A 19324-nucleotide genomic window follows, 5' to 3' on the forward strand; every position below is an offset into this window, starting at 1 on the left:
AGAGGGAAGAGATATGGGAACACATGTATATGTATAACTGATTCACTTTGTTGTAAAGGAGAAACTAACACACTATTGTAAAACAGTTATACTCCAATAAAGATGTTAAAAAAATATATAAGTACAAAAAAAAAATTTTATTTCTCCTGGAAGTAAGGAAGCCATGTTGCTTCCACAACATTCCAAAATCATGAGCTATTCTGAAAGCATATCTACTATCAGTATAAATACTGGCAGTTTTGCCCTTGCCGAACGTATCGGCCTGTGTAAGAGCGTATAATTCAGCCTGTTGGGCTGAGGTAGCCATAGGTAAAGATGTTGCCTCAACAATATCAAAAGGAGTTGAAATAGCACACGCAGCACAGTGTTTGCATTGTCATCTTTTAAATAAGAAGCATCATTGAACCATGAAAAGTTAACCTTACCCAAAGGAATTTACTACAGGTCATCACAAAGAGTCAGGAGGTGATCTATCAGCATTGAGCAGTTGTGAGGGACTTTTTCGGTGACATAGGGGAGAAGAGTAGCTAGGTGAAGTGTATTATAATGTAATAAGTGAGGAGCAGTTAACACAGGGACTTCATAGGAGGTGAGGTGGCTGACAGAAATGTTGAGTGTGATGAAAATTCAGGAGGGCTTCTACTGCATGAGGTACAAAAATGGTTAAAGGGGATCCCACAATGATTTTCTTGTTGGCCTTAACCAAAAGGGCAATGACAGTAGTGGCTCTAAGGCAAGAGGGTTTTCCCTGTGCCATAGCGCCCAGTTGCTGGCTGTAATGCTATCTGGTCGATGGTGGTCCCCATGTTTTTGGGTGAGTACCCCAAGGATGTTCCCTTCCGTTCATTTCCCTATACAAAAAGGAAAAAGGGAATCTGATAAATGGGATGCCCAAGGGCAAGTGGGTTCACTAAATTCTCCTTTAAGGCTTTAAAAGCCTGTGTTGTCTGGTTCTTCCCATAAACTTAGGTCAGGGTGGTTGTTCTTCAGTAAAACACACAGAAGTTTGGCCATAAGAGAGAAATTTGGAATCCAGTTTCAGTAATCACCAACTAGCCTGAGAAAACCTCACAGTTGGTTGCTTAGTTTTGGGTTTGGGGAAACTTAAGACACCATGAAGGCTATCTGGATATAGGTGTAGCCTTTGTTCTGATATCAGTTACTTTAAATATTGAACCTGGGTTTTGGCAAACTGCAGTTTTTTCTTGGTGACCTTATGTCTCTTTAAGGCTAAAAGCTTTAGCAAGTGTATGTTATCTTCCAGTGAGGAGGCTTGAGAAGAAGAACAAAGAAGTAAATCATCCACATATAGCAACAAAGTAGAACTTGCAGAGAACTTTTTATCATCCAAATCAGCCTTCAGGATTTGTGAGAAATAAATTTCTGAGGCATTACTGTTCAGGTGAATTGTTTTTTCTTCCCAAATGAAGGCAAAGAGGTGCTGGCTAATTTCAACTGGAATACTAAAGAATGCCCTGCATTCATCAATTACAGTAAATAATTTGCTTCCGTGGGAATGGATGTTAGTAATGTATGAGGATTAAGAACAGCAGAGTGTCGAGGGATAATGTTGTTTCTTGCTCAGGGGTCCTGGACAAACCTCCACCCTCGGCCCTTAGATCGTCTTACCATAAAAATAAGAGTATTACAGGAAATAGTGCCTAGTGCAAGGGATAATGAGGCCTTGAGACTTGTAATCGTCTATTATGGGCTTTGTACCTTGAAGGGCTTCTTATAGGGTATTGATTAATTCTGGGGAGAGGTTTTGAGGGATCTATTTGAATCTTGATGCGAGGTACGCTATGAATTTTGCCAATATCAGTTGGAGATTTTGCCCATATCAGTTGGAGATCTTGCCCCTAAGAAGGTTGGTAGCTGATTCAATAGGGACAAATGATCAGTATTTCCAGAATCAGCTCTAGTATCATCAGAAATGGAGCAAATATAAGATGTCAAAGGGTCATTTAATTCACCTGGTTGGCTGCTTTGATGACTACTGTCAACTTCTAGAGTTATTTTCCCCTTTTAGGAGAAAGAAATTTCAGCATGATACTTTTCTAAGAAGTCTAAGCCTAATAAATGGATGGGGCAGAGGAACTACAGAGGAAAGGGTGTTATCTCTCAAAGAGCCTACACAAAAGGGAGTAGGTTCAGAGACAGGAACCTTTTGAGGTTCATTAGAGATCCTCACTATTTGAACTCATTTAGTATCCTGAGGCTGGGGCTGTTTTGTCATAGTGGGGTTGAGCACTGAGAGTGTAGCTCCAATGTCAGGACTGGAAGAGATTCATCCATAATCTGGAGAAATATTTCTCCTAGCCGATTAAGAAGGAGGGTTGGGAAGAGCCTCTATAGTACGTTTGCAGCCCTGCCATTGAGAATTGGGAGTACGTTGGAAGGGCTGGTTAGAGAGCTGAAGGTACCTGAAGTGCTTAAATTTGTAGTAATCTCTTTTCCAATGTCCTGGCTCTTTACAGTAATAGCAGAAACTAGGAGGGTTTTGGTTTCATTTTGGGGCCTTCATTTGCTGTAGTTGAAGATTAAGAATTATAGCAGTCTTCCTTTTAGGTGACTCATCCACAGTGTGAGAGAGCTGGTTTGCCAGATTAACTAAATCTGGAATGGTCATAGTTTTCCCATTCCATCCTGATCCTTTTTACTAGAAGGGAAAGGTCCCAGTTTAGCCCATTAATAAATATAGAGTTAAGAGCTGTGTGAATGGAATCAATATCTGAAGGAAGACCAGAATTTCTTTTAAAAATAATCTGAAGTCAGTTGTAATACTTATGAACAGGTTCATCAGATTTTTGTTTGAATGCCTGAATTTTGTTTTGATCAACAGACTTTGGAAAAGCCCTAGGAATTGCCTGATGAAGTTGCCTAGTGATTGCCTGAGCCTGTTAATACAGTAAGTCAGTGGGCTGGTCTCCCAGTTGTAATTCTAGGGACCTTCAGGATTTTCCCTATTAGCAGTTTTCATCCAATGCTGGGCCTGGCCTTCACCTACAAGCATATGACTAGCAGATATAAGTCAGAGCAATAAGGTTGATAAATTTGAATGGCTATATTAAATTCCCCAGCACATCTGTGAGGATTTTTGGTTACTTTGGGAAAATCTTTGACTGTGGTTTGCAGTTCAACTTTAGTCCAGGGAATATAAGAAATTAAGTGTTTGGCCTCTGGATCCTCAGAAAACTTAACTAGAGGATCAGGTTCTGATAGGTTTAGAGGAAAAGGGGGTGGGAAGAGTTTCAGGAGTAAAGGGAAGTTCGACCAGAGACTTATTAATATGGGGAATTGAGGGTATAGAGGTGTAGGTGGCAGAGAAGGAAAGGAAGAAGATGGCACCAGAGGCAGAGCCTGGGACAAAGGAACCGGGGAAGAGGAGCTGGAGGCTTCAGAAGCCACTTTATCTTCCTTTAATCATTTGTTTGTCTCAGTTAGTCTTAAGATCTTATTTTGCAGAAAGGCAATTTTAGGCTTCTGATAATGTTTAGAAGCCTCAAAATACCAATCAAAATAGGCATTTCATTCAGTTTTGGAAATTTTTGAGCTGTGGTTGTCCAATTTGGTTTTAAGAAAAGTTTGGGGATTTCAAAAGTTCCCCATAATGACTTTGATATTCTAAATTGCCTTTGCTTAGGTAGGTCCATTTAGTTAGAAATGCGCCTGAGGAAGGATTGTGGTGTTTAAACAAAATTGGCTGGAATCCCGATGTGGGGAGTGCCCTCAAAATAGTCACATAACTGGGCTCCCATCTCGCAGAGGTTTTTCTCTTGAGCAGAGGGTAATTTTCAAACAGCCTAAACAGCTCAAATATCCTGCAGGCCGAATACCAGCCAGTGCTAAGGGAACAATGTGGTCCTGAAAGAGTTGGGCTGAAGGCTGCACAGCACAGCTCTAATGACACAGCCTAATTCTGAAGGAGTCAGGCCAAAGATATAACAGCACAGTTTCACTAGAGCAATTCAGTCCCCAAGGAGTTAGGCCAAAGGCTTAACAGCACAGTTTCAGTAGAACAGCCCCAGCCCCTACTTCAAAAGGAATCAGGCCCAAGGCTGAAGTGGCACAGTTCCAATGAAACAGCCCCTATTCTAAAAGGAATGGACTGAAGGCTAGCACAGTTTGAATTGGAACAGCCTGACTTCAAAAATCAGGCTGAAGTGCCAGATGAGTGCTTGAATATAGAACAAGGCCTTAACCAGAAAGGACAAAGTCTTAAAAATAGATCCCAAATAAGATCTGCGAGGTTCAAAACGCAAAGAGGGCAGAAGCTTGGATTTGGAGAGAGGGAGAAAAACTTACCCTCAAACCCCAGGGTTGGTGAGAAAGGCAGTGAGCAATAATGGGCTTGAAGTGGTTATCACACCTGTTTGCTCACCAGTGTTAGAGTCATTGGGGATCTTCTCTGGATCCTCATTTGGGCCACCAAAATCTTGACCTCAAACAAATAGACTGCCAGTTATTTCTCTAGTACAAAGTGGTTTTATTTGGAATCAACAAATATTTTCCCTTTGGGGTCTACAATCATGGTGAGCCACATGTGAGTCCCTGCCCAGCAAGGAGAGGAGAACCGTTTCAAAGGGGGGAGAAGGAAGCTGGGAGGGCTGTAATAAACAAAGAATCCATTGGAGGAACTGAGAGTTCAAAGTAGAGCCTACACAAAAGGGAGTAGGTTCAGAGACAGGAACCTTTTGAGGTTCATTAGAGATCCTCACTATTTGAACTCATTTAGTATCCTGAGGCTGGGGCTGTTTTGTCATAGTGGGGTTGAGCACTGAGAGTGTAGCTCCAATGTCAGGACCGGAAGAGATTCATCCATAATCTGGAGAAATACTTTGGCAGAGGCTTTTCATTGGCTGACTTGTGACAGTCTCTCATTGGCTAAGTTCTTGCCAGGCAAGAAGAGGAAGTCTTTCTTTTTCCTCCTGAGCACTAACTTTGTAGGGCATGAGAGCTTGCCCTTCTGGCCTCCTGACACTATTTTAATTAGAGTTTATTAATTTTTATTAATTTTTATACATTGTAGGTCTGATGCTGACTCACAACATAATGATCATTGATTAGCAAATGTTCATTAAGCACCTACTATGTGACATGCACTGTCATTCATCTAGTCCTTGATTTCCTTATCTATAAAAGATCAAATGTAATCACTTAACTCTCAATATTCTTATGAGGAAAAGCTAATATAGCACTTGGGAAATACAGATGTCTTTGTATACATCATTTGTATATATAGTTGACCCTTAAACAACGTGGGTTTGAGCTGGGTGGGTCCACTTATATGTGGATATTTTTCCATTGTAAATACTACAGTACTACATGGTCTGTGGTTGGTTGAATCTGCAGATGTGGAAAAGCTGTGAATATGGAGGGCCAACTATAAGTTATATGTGATTGACCCCCGTGTTGTTCAAAGGTCAGCTGTTATTATGTATATACAGTGATGATGCTATTGATCACTCATAACTGGACCTGAACTTGGAGTTTTTAGTAGGGAGCAGAGTTTCTTTGAATCCCTCATGCTCTCCTTATCTCCAGGCTGAGTGGTGGGCACCATTGTCCAGGTTGAGAGGTGTCATCCCACAGGGAGAAAGCCCCTTGACTGTGGTTGTGTGTTCTTGGGTGAAGTGGGATGGAAAGTCAGTAGAAGTTCCCAAACAAAGTTCTGGGCTAGCTCCTTAGTGAAAGGCTTAATCAGTGTTTAAGTTGATCTAGTCTCTCTTCTGTATAAAAGTCTGGTTTCCATTTCCTTGGGGATGAAGTTCAAATTCGTTAGCTTGGCATTCAATTCCTTTTAACTTCTCTTCCCAGTCTTATCTCCTATCCATCAAGCTGGGCTTCCTGCTATTTCTGGGTAGGTCCTCTCCTTTTGCATCTCCTTGCTTCCCATTCCTGCTTCTAGAATACCTTCCCATCCCTGCCTCCCTGCCCTGCACCTCCTCCCATTTCTAGATATCCAAATACTACTGAACTTTTAAGGTGCACTTCAAATGCCACTTCCTATTCTTTTTTTTTCTGGGAAGCCTCCTTCAATGGCCCCAGCTGAAATAGTATCCCTCTTATACTTCTGTGGCTATTTTTTTTTCTTTTAACTCTCAGATTGCCTTAGCATGCACTGCTTTAATTTATGTTTGTATACACAGATTGACCCTTCTAAATTGTATTCTCCTCCAGGATATGGAATGTGTATGTGTCATCTTTTTATTCCTTTGGGCACACTGATATTAGATTCTCAAATATTTGAGTAAATTAGACAATATGGTATAATAGTTAAGAGTTTGGGGATCAGAGAGACCAGGTTTCTTATACTACCGGTTATTAACTGTGTGGCTGTGACAGGTTATTTAACCTCTCTGAGTCTGTTTACCGGTCTGCAAAATGGGAGTAATAATACGTGCTCAGTACGATGGTTGTAGGGACAAAATGATTTAAATTGCTTAGTAGGTACATATTACACAGTAAGTATCCAATAAACTAATGCATAATATATTTAAAGTTATTTTGATATAGATTAAGGTGGGTTTGGTCTCCCATATTCTTGAAGGATGTTTTCATGCAAATAGAATCAGAAACCTCATCTGGAAAAGGATGACACACCTTTCTTTGTTCTCTATTTGATTTCATTTAAAAAATCAACTCTGAAAATTTAATTACCCTTAGTGCTCTGGTTGAAAAAACAGATTCTCCGGAGTCAGTGCTGGCTATGGCCTCATTTAGGAAATGAAGTTCTAGGGGAAATGGCCTTAGGGAAAGCACGCAGATGTGTAATCAGAATGCACATTATGTGACGTGCTGTGGCTGTTGTGGTTGGTGGGCATATCACCCTTTGGAGAGCTGAGAGGTTTTCCGAGTCTTCTCCGGCCAGATTTGAAAGAATGCGAGAGACACTTCGGTGGTGACTTCATCCCTTCAGCCCTTCTCCTCCATGTCTCAGGCTTGAATGGATAAGATCAACACAGCTTCTTGGAAGGTATTAGGACACTTCTTCCCCCGTGGAGGCCAGGGCCCCTCCCTCCATTGCTGATTGACAAATGTCCACTGGACATTTGCTTCTCCGGTGGGTGTCTTCATCAGTGGGACAGGTTGAAAGTTGGCCCTGTTGTTTCTCCTTGAGTCTTGGCACACCTTCTCTGATACAGCTGCTCGCCATCTAGAGGCCACAGACAAGTCTGCATATCACAGAAACTAGACAAATGTTAGTATTGTAAGATTTGAACATGGTCTGTTTCTTTTTGCTTATAATGTAGGGTTCCGGCATTTAACAAAGGGACGTCACTTGCTTTTCTTAGTTACTCAGTTTAAAATGCCACACGCAGACCTGGGGAAATGCCTCTCTCCAAGCACAGGTTTTGGTAGGATGTGTTCTCAGCTTGCCCAGATACGGGGAAAGAGAGAAGAGTCAATTGGGAATGCTTCTTTCATCTGTTTTAGCTCCAGGCTTGGGGACTGAAAGGGGACACCTAGCTGTGACCAACAGTTGGCGGGTTTGTAGCTCATTTTCCCTGGTCACTTGGTGTAGAGAAGGTTTTACTTTACGTGCATGCTGCCAGCTCTTTCTTCAGCTCCGTGGGAATCTTCCTCAATGGACAGCATCAGGGCAAGGGGTTGTATGTTAACAGTAAGCACATTCTTAACATATGTAAGCTCCAACCAGACTTACATAAGTTGGAAAGTTTCACCTAATGTACCTAATCTGCTTTTATTCACTCATCAAGCATAAAATCAGGAATTTCACCTTTGAGTGTGATGAACTAGTGGAGTGCCTGACTTCCTCTCTCCCTTTGTTCTTTCTGTGACACCCGCTCTCAGTCAGGTACTGTGCTAGGTTCTGAGGATACATGATCTGAGGATACAGTGGTGAGCATGAAGGGACACAGTCCTCACCCTTATGGAACTTACAAGTCAGGGAGATACTAATCAAATAATTACCTGAGTGATATAAAATTGCTGTGAAGAAGAGGTACATAGGATTCTGGGAGTGAAATTGGGGCAGGGTTTGGTCTGATTAGATGAGTCAGGGAAGGCTTCCTGGAGGAAGGAATTGTTGAGCTGAGGGCTGCAGGCAGGAGTTGGGCCCATTCCAGGAACTGGCAGAGGCCAGGGTTTCTAGAGCCCACTGGGATGTGGTGGCCCAGACCCTGCAGGACCTCTCAGGCCTTGGAAGGGGCTTTGGTCTTTGTTCTTAGAGCTCTGGGAAACCGTCGCAGGGTTCACTGCTGGAGCCGACACGATTGGGTGGAGAACTGCCGGAGGGACAAAAGTGGATGTGGGGAGACCAGGGAGGGGCAGCTGCAGTTATCCAGGCAATGGGGGTGTTTGGTTTAGGGGCTGCTGGTAGTGATGGAGTGGGCAGAACCGAGATACTTAGGAGGCAAAATGGACAGACTTGGGAAGGACACCGTTGCCGTCAAGGACGATGCATGGGTGTCTGACTCTGACTTGTGTGGCAGGATGAATGATGGTGCCCTTTGCCCAGTGAGGGACATAGGAAGGGGCCCTTGGTTGGCTCTCTGGGGAGCCGGTAGGAGGGGAGAGAGAATTTCATTTTGAGTGTGTTGAGTTTTACCTGGGAATGGGGCTTGTGGGGAAAAGCTGAAACCTCTCGGGCTCACGTCCACCTCTCAGCTCTCATCGTGGGTCCTCTCATCTGGGGAATCTCAGACACTCCAGACAAGCCAAGTTGTGTTGCTGTGGCCAATCAGGTGGATGCAACAGGCTTTGAGGGCTACCTTGTTCAGGCCTGTCCTAGGCACTCATTGTGCATTGTGGTACAAAACCACTCATGAAAATTCCAGAGTCATTCTGAATGCAGGATGATGGGGCACAGAGTGTAAGTGTAATTGGCTTTCAGAGAAGGGAGAGATTAACAAGGCCTGGGGACTTTGGTGTTCTTGTGTTTTAAGCAACCAGGAGGCCAGTCCTGTTGCAAGTGCTTCTTTCGGCAGTTGGTCTTTATTAACTGTAATCAGTTTCTAAGTCCAGGAACATGTGACAGAGTAGCAAAATGTTTTAAGGGTAGTTATATCCAATCTTGGTAACTTTGGAGGTCAGATGCACTGAAAATAAATATAATTGTAAGGTTACCTTGAGTCCTTCATTATGTGCGTGTTCACGAGCCTGTGTGTTTGTGCACATGTGTGTTAAGTTTTACCAAAGGAAAAAAAGGAAGTGGCTTGACTTTTGCTATTACTGGTAAAGCTTGTGTAAATCAAGGTATATTCTAACTTAAAAAATTAGGATAAACCAGCTGTTTTGGTGAAAGAAAGGTTTACGCTTGGCTTACTCTCTTAAACTCTGCAGAATTAGTGTCTGCTGTGGCAGAGCATGGCATCTCCAGGAAGAGAAGCGCACTTTTCTCTGCTCCCCGAGTGAGCAGGCAGCTTTAGCAGCAGCCCGCCAGGGCCCAGACTTCCAGCTGCTTCCATATCCCTACCCGCCTGGTCTCCTCACTCAGCGGCAGAGCCTACTTACTCTATAAAGCAGATCCTTGTCCTCCCCAGAGGCTGCCAGTCACGCCTTCTCTCCACTCTGGCCAGCATTCTGCCTTTCTAGCAACAGATGTTTCTGCAAAGTAAATATTATTGCCTCTGCTTGGCTGCTCGCTGTGTCTTGCACTGCCTGAACATGAAACAGTGGGGTTATATGAGCAGGGGGCCACGGAGCTTGGCATGCACCCAGCACCAGCCTCCCCGCTTTCTCCTCTCCTCTTACTGGAATGTGCATGTGAGATTCCTGTGAGCATCGGAGTGAAAGGCTCTAGAAAGAAGTCTCTGTGCAGCTGCATATCCAACATGATCACCTGCATAAGATGCCAACACTCTTACTGGGTGGCAGTGGCCAAGAGGCAGTGGCTTTTGGGTGTTCTCTTTTTGATGTCCTCTCTGTTGTCCCAGGTAATGGAGAGGAGTTGATCTGAACGGGGTGAGGCAGCATGGTGTGCCCACAAGGACCTCAGTTCAGAGGACTCGGTCGAGTTGCAGATCCACTTCTTAGAGGTTGTGTGCTCTTATGTCAGTCCTTTAACTTCTCAGTACAGGTAATCATGCTTCCCTTCCCTGGGTCCTGTTACTGGAGGACTAATGTATTAAGGAAGAGTAGCCCAGCCTTGCCTAGAACTGAAGCTGACAGTGTACAGAGTGCTTACCCCGTGTGTCTCGCTGGCTCTCCTGACAGCCCCACAGCTTCTGTAGGTCTCCTCACTCAGAGGATGATAACTTCTGTGAGGTGAGTTGACAGAGACTTTATGACTAACCCAGGATTAGTTACATAGCTGGTAAATGGTGGAGCTGAAACTCGAACCCAGGGGCCAGTGGAGGTTGGGGTGAGGGCAAGGGGCTGGGGAAGGGGTTGACCAGTGTAGAACCAGGACCCCATGTAATGCAAGTGGAGAAGGGAGGTTCTCCAAAGCAAGCTGGAGATGATGTTTCTAAGGTCGGGGAGTAGATGCTGAACAAGGAAACAGCAGGTGTCCACTGTACCTTTACCCAGAGAGTGCTGTGTCTGGCACGTGTCATTCAAGCCCATGGTGAGTTCCTTTTCAGATTCCAGTAACTGGGATTCTCACTCTACCCAGCTGTCCTCCTGGGCCCACAGCCCAGTACTGACTCCATACCAGGACTCGTTACCTAATCTCCCATCCAGGACACCGACCTCTTTATCGGCTTCGTGGGGCCCGCAGCGCTTCTTGGGGTGTGCTGTGTGCCACCGCACAGGGAAATCAGGTTACCTTCTGGTTGTAAGCTAACAGGCCTGCTCCTGGTTCAGTGGGCCTCCTGTGAAAGGCCCCACAGAGGCCATGTCGTGCATTATTAGCCACTCCTTGATCCTTCCTGGCAGCTGCCCCTGGCAGCATGGCTTTTCAGGTGTGTGCCGGGAGCTTTCCCAAGCCTGGCTGACGTTTCTCTCTTTTTCCACTTCGTTGAGAAGATGGTCCAGCTTGAGTCCTGCTTGCCCTATTGGGGAGGCACAGGGGGGTTGCTGAATGGATAGAGAAGCAGTCCTGTTCTTACTCTTTGCTCAGGCCTTTCTCTGTGAGTTCTGATCAGGGGAACATTCTGGCAAAGCCAAGACTGAGTACCACCTGCCCACATTCCATGCACCCCACACGTGGGGCCTCTCGGAGGACTTTGTCTTTGTCTGGGAAAGATTATTCTCCCTCGTTTTCTTCCTGCCTGCCTGTGGCCGCCCCTGTCCTTCCTCCCCAAAGTGTTCTGACTTTCAGATGCATCTGTTTCTTTCTTGACTTGCCAGGGAGTGACGTGTGTTCTCGGGGATCTCCTCAACCTGGGTTGGCCAGTCTTAAGAGATGCCTGATTTCCCTGTCGGCATCTTTGGACTTCTGGCCAAGAACCATTCCATTAAATTGACTGAACCAGGGAGAGACCAGAGAGTGCTGGCCGTTGGCTCCTGTGTTCTCCTCCACTCCACGTGCCTTCCTCTTCTGGTGTCGAGCAAGCGGAGGGCCTTGCACAAGCCACGACTAGCTCGGGACCCGAGTCATCCGAGCTCAGGTTGGGAGGGTGGTCCTGGAGCAGGAGCCCCTGGTATCCATACGGTGGTCTGAGCCTCAGACCTGAGAACAGCAGGACAGCCCTGCTTGGCTCTTCTACTGGCACCGGCTCGGTGAACTCAACACTGGCAGCTGGATTTGTGTACAGTCCCCCAACCCGCTCCTCCATACACGCGCATTATTCATCATGTACTGAGCAGGGTGCAGTGCCAGGTACCTGGAGAGGAAACAGACAAACCAGCAGATGGAAAAAACGTGACCCCTCACCTCAGGGGACAAATCTAAGAGCTAAAGAGAAGGGCTGAGGATCATGGATGCTTATATTCCAAGAGGCTCTGTTGATCTGTGAAGCCAGAATCCCCACCCTCCACTCCCCCCAGTACCTTATTAAAGCCAGACCTTGTTGCCAGTTATGCCTCATATTTCCCTCCTCTGGGAATTTGAACATAATGCCATTTCCCCTTCAATGAGGGAAACATGTCCGAGGGTAATATGAATGATTAGCCTAATCTGCAGGAAGGCTGCACGTGGAATTAAGTTAAGCACGTTTGTGCCGAGCCGCCTTGTCTGTCAGGCCACTTAAAGGTGCCTTGGTGGTTTATACCCTTAACAGAAGCTGAGGGTTCAGGAAGGATCATTGGTTTTTATTACTGTCTTAAATGAAAGCTTATTTTTTAAATTTGACAAGGGCCTCCAGGAGGTTTCTTTATAGATACCATGTGTGGGGTGTGTTTTTACCCCAACTCAGAACATTGCCAGGGCTTTGTTCTCGGGGCAACGGTGGAACGAGGTGACCTAGGAAACTGGTTCAGGTGGAGATTCGTCAGGTTGGCGGCTGCTCTGCTTTGAGTGGAGCCCACAGGGTTCTGAGAACTCGGGCCTCCCGCGTCCTTGAGTTGGAAGGGGGAGGTCCGGGTGCTCCTGTGAAGTTCCAAGCCCTTTGTGCCAGTTCCCTACCCAGTGCCGGTTTGTCATGTGCGTTGCACTGGGGTGGGGGGTATTGCTGAGTCTCATGTGAAGGCAGCTTCACTGACCCCCACTGGTGTCAGGTGGAGGCGGCAGGACTCGGTGCGTAGCCTGAGGAATTAGAGAGTGAGGACCAGACTTGTTAAAGCAAATGTAGCAAAAATATTAACTTCTGAATTATTTCATGTTATAAACAAGTATTCACTCTTTTGAGTTTACATTCTTTTGTGCTCTGAGATGGACTCAGGAACAGATCTGCTAGCTGCTGTATTAGTAAAAGGACTAAAAAGTGCAGGAAACATGAAAGCAGGTTTATTTCAGTAATTCGTATTTTTTACTCTCTCTTTTTTTTTTTGCTAGATTTGTCTTCAGCGAAGCGGAAATTTGCAGATTCCTTAAATGAATTTAAGTTTCAGTGCATAGGAGATGCAGAAACAGATGATGAAATGTGCATAGGTAAGTCATAACCACATGTAAGAGTTTAAAAAGTTCACTGTGTACCACAGCTTTCAGTGTCCTCCCTGAGTCTTTGCCCTGAAATAGGGAGTATGTAAGTGCTGTAAATTAAGAAGTCAGTATTAAGAGTGGAGTGGGCAGAGTGGAGTGAAGGTCAGGGCCCGGGGCTCTCCAGGGCTTCTCCTCAGAGTCCTGGGATTACAGCGGCTCTCACCCTGAGGCCTGCAGGAGAAAGCGGGAAGGTTTGCTATGGGGCTCCTGTCTCCACCCTCTGTTAGCGTTCTGCTTCTGGCTGGCTCTGTGACGTTCTTCCCCCAACCACAGTACTTTAGAATTACAGCAAAAGCAGAACACGGGTAGATGGGAGAAGACTTAGATCAGAGGTTGCAGGTGATGACTCATGGGCTGAGGTCCTAATGCAGCCATGTTTTCTTGGGCACTCATTTTTTAAAATTCAATTACCATGGAAGTTGAATTTATGGAAAGTTACAGTTTTCTAGCTTCTTTGAAAATTGGGGAGCCTGAGCAGCCGGCCCCTCATTCTGCCCTGGCAACAGTTGGCTAGAGCTGTGTAGCTGTCGCTGCCTTCGGATGGGGAGAGGAGCTCCGTGTCTGGGTCACGGCCCCACCTCTCCCATGCATTTTCCTTAACAAGAGGCTGAGAGCGGAGCTTACCGTTTGTTAGCTTGCTGTGCCGTGTCGTTCTTCACCGTCCCCTGTCCACCTTCTGTGGGCAACACTGAGCACAGGATTTGCAATGTTAAGACACCTGTCTTTGTCAGGGCCTAGTCATTGCACCTTATTCTTCCATTGGGTGTCTTGGTTGACTCCATTAAGTGAGCAAGAGTTGAGCAAGTTACATTGAATTAAGTCACCAAATGCTTATGGGTTCCCTGTTTGCATATAGAAAATCGGGATCTGGGGATGAGGAGAGGGAACTGGGAGACAGCTGAGAGCAGTGAAAGCTTATCACTGTTGTAACTCCTCAATATACAGATGTTGTTCCCAGCATTACATGAATGTCTCCAATATCCTTAGGGCTATTGTATGCAATGCTTGTTGCCTTTGGAATAATTCCGGTGAAAGAGACTCTGCCCACATCTGACTGCTGTGCTGCCAGCTGTGTTGCAATAATAAGGGGCTTGAGGACTCAGAGAGGAGGAACCCAAAGAAAAGCCAGAGATGTGGCTTCCAATGCCAGCAGTGTTGTTTGTTAAGCTCTGGTGCAAAGAAAAGGTTGGGTTTTGACGCAACCCCACAACCGAGGTTGAGGAGGTCAAATCCTGGGCAGGAAATCCTTGAACTCCAAAGAGGAACTCTGCCCGGTCCAGCCTGGAGCCTGGGAGCTGGCCAGCATCCCATCAGTCCTGGGTTCTCTCAGGAACAGGCAGGTCTTTTCCTTGAAGGAAACCCTTCCCTAGCTAGAGTGCCCGGTGGATTATCCTGCATTTCTGGGTCATCCTTAATGGTTAATGATGAAAAGATAAGGGGAGCCTTGGGAAGAGTTGTCTTTAGGTCTCTGCATATGCCAAGGGATTTCAGTCCATAACACAATAGCGGTATCTGGAAGGGTTCCCAAAGGCCTGTCACTCTACTTCCACCTCATGGCCCCTTTCTCTTTTTCAGCAAGGTCTTTGCAGGAGTTTGCCACTGTCCTCAGGAATCTTGAAGATGAACGGATACGGATGGTGAGTATGGCTGGGCTGTCCTTGGTCCTGGACAGTGTGGTCACATCGAGGGAACATAGGATTTGTTGTCAGAAGAACAGGGTTTGAGTCCAGGCTCTGCCACTTGAGTGCTCTGGACTCATGAGCAAGCCTCATCTTCTCATCCTTGCTGGGTTTGAAACCTTTTGTAAATATTTAAAGGATTACCCTGGATAACTTAGAACCACATTGTTGTCCTCCTAAAGATTCACTATAAGGTGTATATATAAAGTATATGACTTAAGGTGGGTCCTTTGAATTATTTAACTTTTGGGAGCCTGAGATTCCTTACTGGCAGAATGGGAATGAAGGTGCCCCACCCTGCTCCCCTCCTCCTCACCTTATTAAACCCATCCAAGAGCTCTCCTTCACTTCTAGTTCCAGGGTACCTAACACAGGGCCTACCATGTTGGTAGGCATCCAATCAAGGGGTACTTAGTAAATGATGGGAACTATTATAAGAAGTTCTTCAAAGAGAGGCAGTGTGCAAAGTCAAGAATCAAGCACTGATCTCCAGGTTCTTAAGAGAGATCTTCTGTACAAGGCTTTATTCTGATGTGGTTCAGCATTCACAGATGAGGGATTTTGGATCCACAGGAAGCTCTTTTGGGCCTCTCTCTTATTCCTAAGACATCAGGAATGAAGCTGCATGCTGATTTGTCACCAGGAGGGCTTGTCTCTAGGCAGCAGTGCTCCAGAAGCCCAGGGAAGAGTCATTAATGAGGATTTTTCTTCTCTTCCCATACTAACAGCCAGTGGTTTCAGGACTAAGTCTACTGTATCAGTCTGCTCGGGTTGCCGTAACAAAATTCCATAGACTGGGTGGCTTAAACAACAAACATTTATTTTTCACAGTTGTGGAGACTGGGTAGTCCAAAATCAAGTTGCTGGCTGATTTGGTTCCTGGTGAGGCCCCTCTTCCTGGCTTGCAGACAGCCACCTCTTTGCTGTTTTCTCACAGGGCAGAGAAAGGGTTGGGGAAACTCTCCTGTCTCTTACAAGGTCACTAATCCCATCATGAGGATTCTCTCCTCATGACCTAATTATCTCCAAAGACTCCATCTCCAAATATCAATACTATCACATTGGGGGTGTTAAAAGATAAACTGAGGCATGTTTAATTTTTAAGTTTATTTAAACAAAAATTAATTCAAACTGGGGAGAACCAACCCGGAAGTGGTTAGGAGCACTCCATCAACAGGAGGTAGGGCAAAGACTTTTATATAGCAGATGTGGAAACAAAGCAAGGAAATTATTTGATTGGCTGTAGCTTAAGCAGTTGCCTTATTTGGGAAAGTCTAGTTGTTTGTCTTTGGTTTCAGTTTCTTATATTTCAGTTTCTTAACCTTGAGGTTTTGGTTTGCTTATGTAGGCTGCTAAGGCATTAGAGTCACCTCAATCTAATGGCCTCCTTGTTTAATTTAACAGGGGTTAGGGCTTCAATATATGAATTTTGGAGAGGATGCAGTTCAGTTCACAGCCTCTACCAAGACATGTAGCCATGCATTTTCTATTTTAACCCTCATGATGACTCTGTGAAGTGGGACCTTTATCATCACCGTTGGTCCAGATGAAGATACCAAGGTTTACAGCTGTTAAGTAACATGCCCAAGATCACACAGTTTAATAAGTAGCACAGCCTGGATTCAAACCCAAGCGCGTGTGATACCAGAGAAGCTGGCATTCTTTAAAACTCCAACCAGAGCAAAAGCCTCTCACTTTCTGCTCTGCAGAGAGACACTATTTGCCTTAATTGCTCACTGCTGGGTGCTTGAACCAGAATCAGGAGGGCGGCGGTGGCAGCGGCAGCGGCAGCAGGGATGGTAGTGGGTGGAGGCAGAGGAAGGCTTGTGTGTTTGTGCATGTGCTAGTGCCTCAGAAAGGGAAGTGATTCTTTTGAGTCTGATTCTTGGCAGAGCTATTATTTGGGGGTGGAGGGTATGGTGAGCAAATCACGATGAATACCCTGCAGATTGCTAAGGTCTGGGGCAAGGGAACAATGACTGGATTATACTTTCCAGCTTGCCTCTGCAATTTTATTATTAATGTCAGTGAATCGAGTTTCTACTGTCTGCGTCTGAGTATCTGGCCATCGCAAGCCGCTTCCTTACCTCCTCACCCTGTGACAGCTTCATCATCAATTCAGCTTAGCCTAGAAAAGCTGTACCTTCTTTGGGAAGCCTTCCCCGGCTCCCCAAATGGGATATTTGGCCATCCTTTGTGTTTTCTGAATGTCTAGTTCATGCCACTGATTCTGCGTGTGCCACACTGTGTCCTGATAGTCACTGCACGTGTCTGTGTCCCATAGGAAATATGAGTTCTTGAAGGGCAGAGAATGGACTGCTGTGCCTCGAATATCAGCACAGTGCTTGGAACTGAGTGGAAATTACATAGTCATAGAATCTTAGACCCAGACAGACCTTATTCCTCACCGTGTGCAGTCCCTCATTTGACAGCTAAGAAAAGTGAGGTCTCCTGAAGGCTGATAGCATGCTGTAGTAGGACTGGGACAAGGACTTGGGTGTCCTGATTCCCAGGTGGGAAGTTAGGGCTTTTGTATATTTAGCATCTAGTTAGGGCTGGATTCTCCCCCATGGATGTCCACTGGAACAACTTGGGGAGTTTAAAAAACACTGATGCCTGGATCGAAGTACAGAGATTCTGATTTATTGGTCTGGAGCGTGGCCTGGACATTGGGAATTTTAAAAGCTCCCCAGGTGAGCCTAACCTTCGGCTAATGTTGAGAACCAATGGCTTAGTGGCTCAGAGCTCCATTGTGAGTTTCAGAGACTTACACTTTATTTGTGGAAAAGACTGAAATAAGTGAGCCAATAAAGCAACATCAAATGACAATAAAAATCAAGCAAGTTAAATAACATTGCAACACTCTAGAATTAAAATGCTCTCTTTTAAAATAAGTGCTCTCAAAATTGAAGAAAAGGCAAGTGTGGCAATAAATTTGGAAACCTGCCACCTTCTACCCCTCACATTGTCTAGTTAGTTATTAGTTCTTTGCTGTCTCCATCTCTGGCTTCTGGCATTTACTCTGTTGGTTTCATTGCAATGGATAGGCATGTGATTTAGAAAAATAATGCTTTGTTGCGACGAGATTCCTGAAATAATTAGTTGAGTGACGCGTGAGCAATGAATGACTTAAAAGGAAAGATTGTAAAATATTGTGCTGTCTTAGAAAAGACCGTAGAATCTTAGAGCTGGAACAATCCACCCCACTCATTTTGCAGATGAGGAAATTAGAGCCCAGAGAGGTTAAATGTTTTGCCTGTGGTCACACAGTTGGCAGCCAATCAAGAAATCATTCTTTCATTTAGTCATTGAAAAATGTTTGAGTGCTCCTTTGTTTCAGCACTCTTCTGTGTTTTGGGGATGGTGGCGGACAAGTGAACATTTACAAGAGAGTGGCGTATGTGTGTGTGCATGTGTGTGCATGTCTTGTAATGCTGAACCAGAAAACTTCAGCTGGCTTACATCTTCTGAAGAAAACACTTGGTGGTGTAGTGGGAAGTTTCTTTGGATTGCATTGGTGGTCAGAGAAGGCCTCTCTAAAGAGGTGACCTTTAAGCTGAAACCTGAATTACAATAAGTAATGAGTTGTGCACACAAGGATTTGGGGACAAAGCATCTGAGGGAACAGCCAAATGCAAAGGCTCAGAAGTGGGGCAGGTTTGGCCCATTTGAGGTACGTTCGGGGTGACCGTTTAGTTGAGGGCAGGACCTGAGGGCGTGAGCACGGTGAAATGAAGTTGAAAAGCAGCCAGTGGCCAGGAGGCACAAGCGTCCTGGTCCCCGTCCAGAACTGGTAGGGCTACACAGAATCAGGCTTGGGTGGTGTTCATGCCACAAAAGTGGAGGTTTTTTTGGGGGGAGGGTTAACCTAGACTCAGTGTTGACCTACTTTAAATATATCTACTTAAATATAACTTGGCTGAATGAGCATTTACAAGAAGATGTCACCTGAAGCTTGAAATTTAGACCCTACTCTGCCACCAGTTCCGCTCTGCTGTCAATGTGGTTGCTTATGATTTTAGAGGTCCTCATTTTTATTTTTAAAGAATCTGTCTTACTCATGCACAGGAAGAATGTCGTGTTTTGAACTGATGACTAGATTTCGATTTGGCATGCTGTTGGTTCAGATGTAAGGAAGAGGTGACACCTGCACCATTGTGCTTACTGAGATCTTATACTGAAGCATGGGGAGGCCTTTTGTGCCAGGACTGCTGTGGTTCTTTACTGACCCTGCTTCCCTGTCCCCCTCCCCGACCCCTCTGCTTTTCCTCTCCAGATTGAGAATGCCAGCGAAGTGCTCATCACTCCCTTGGAGAAATTTCGAAAGGAGCAGATTGGGGCTGCCAAGGTGAGAATTTCGCAAGCCTTGTTCTTGGATTTTAGGGCAGGAGGTCTGGAAAACACAAGACCTTCTTCAGAAGATCTAAGCCCACCATTTTCAGGGAATCCTGGGCAAATAAGCTTAGAGCCCAGCTCATCTGTTCTTCACAAGTGTCTGAAGTAAGACTGAGGGGTCAACCCCAGAGCTGTCATTCTAGTGTTTTTTTTTTTTTTTTTTGTGGTACGCGGGCCTCTCACTGTTGTGGCCTCTCCCGTTGCGGAGCACAGGCTCCAGACGCGCAGGCTCAGCGGCCATGGCTCACGGGCCCAGCCGCTC

At 45.4% G+C, this 19324-nt stretch overlaps 1 protein-coding gene across 8 annotated transcripts in view; it reads left to right on the plus strand.

Moving 5' to 3' along the window:
• The window catches only part of ARHGAP26 (Rho GTPase activating protein 26), a 491973-nt gene that overhangs the window by 112317 nt on the left and 360332 nt on the right, over window positions 1-19324 (plus strand). For 7 of the 8 annotated variants that reach the window (XM_028493332.2, XM_028493329.2, XM_028493328.2 and 4 more), the window contains exons 2-4: window positions 12842-12937; window positions 14564-14625; window positions 18944-19015. In XM_028493332.2, the coding sequence (XP_028349133.1) occupies window positions 12842-12937; window positions 14564-14625; window positions 18944-19015 (230 nt within the window). Of the gene's footprint in view, window positions 1-2842; window positions 2909-12841; window positions 12938-14563; window positions 14626-18943; window positions 19016-19324 lie in introns of all 8 variants that reach the window. The other variant, XM_028493330.1, reaches the window with a different exon arrangement.

The sequence above is a fragment of the Physeter macrocephalus genome, chromosome 8 (assembly GCF_002837175.3).
Source record: "Physeter macrocephalus isolate SW-GA chromosome 8, ASM283717v5, whole genome shotgun sequence".
Lineage (NCBI taxonomy): Eukaryota > Metazoa > Chordata > Mammalia > Artiodactyla > Physeteridae > Physeter > Physeter macrocephalus.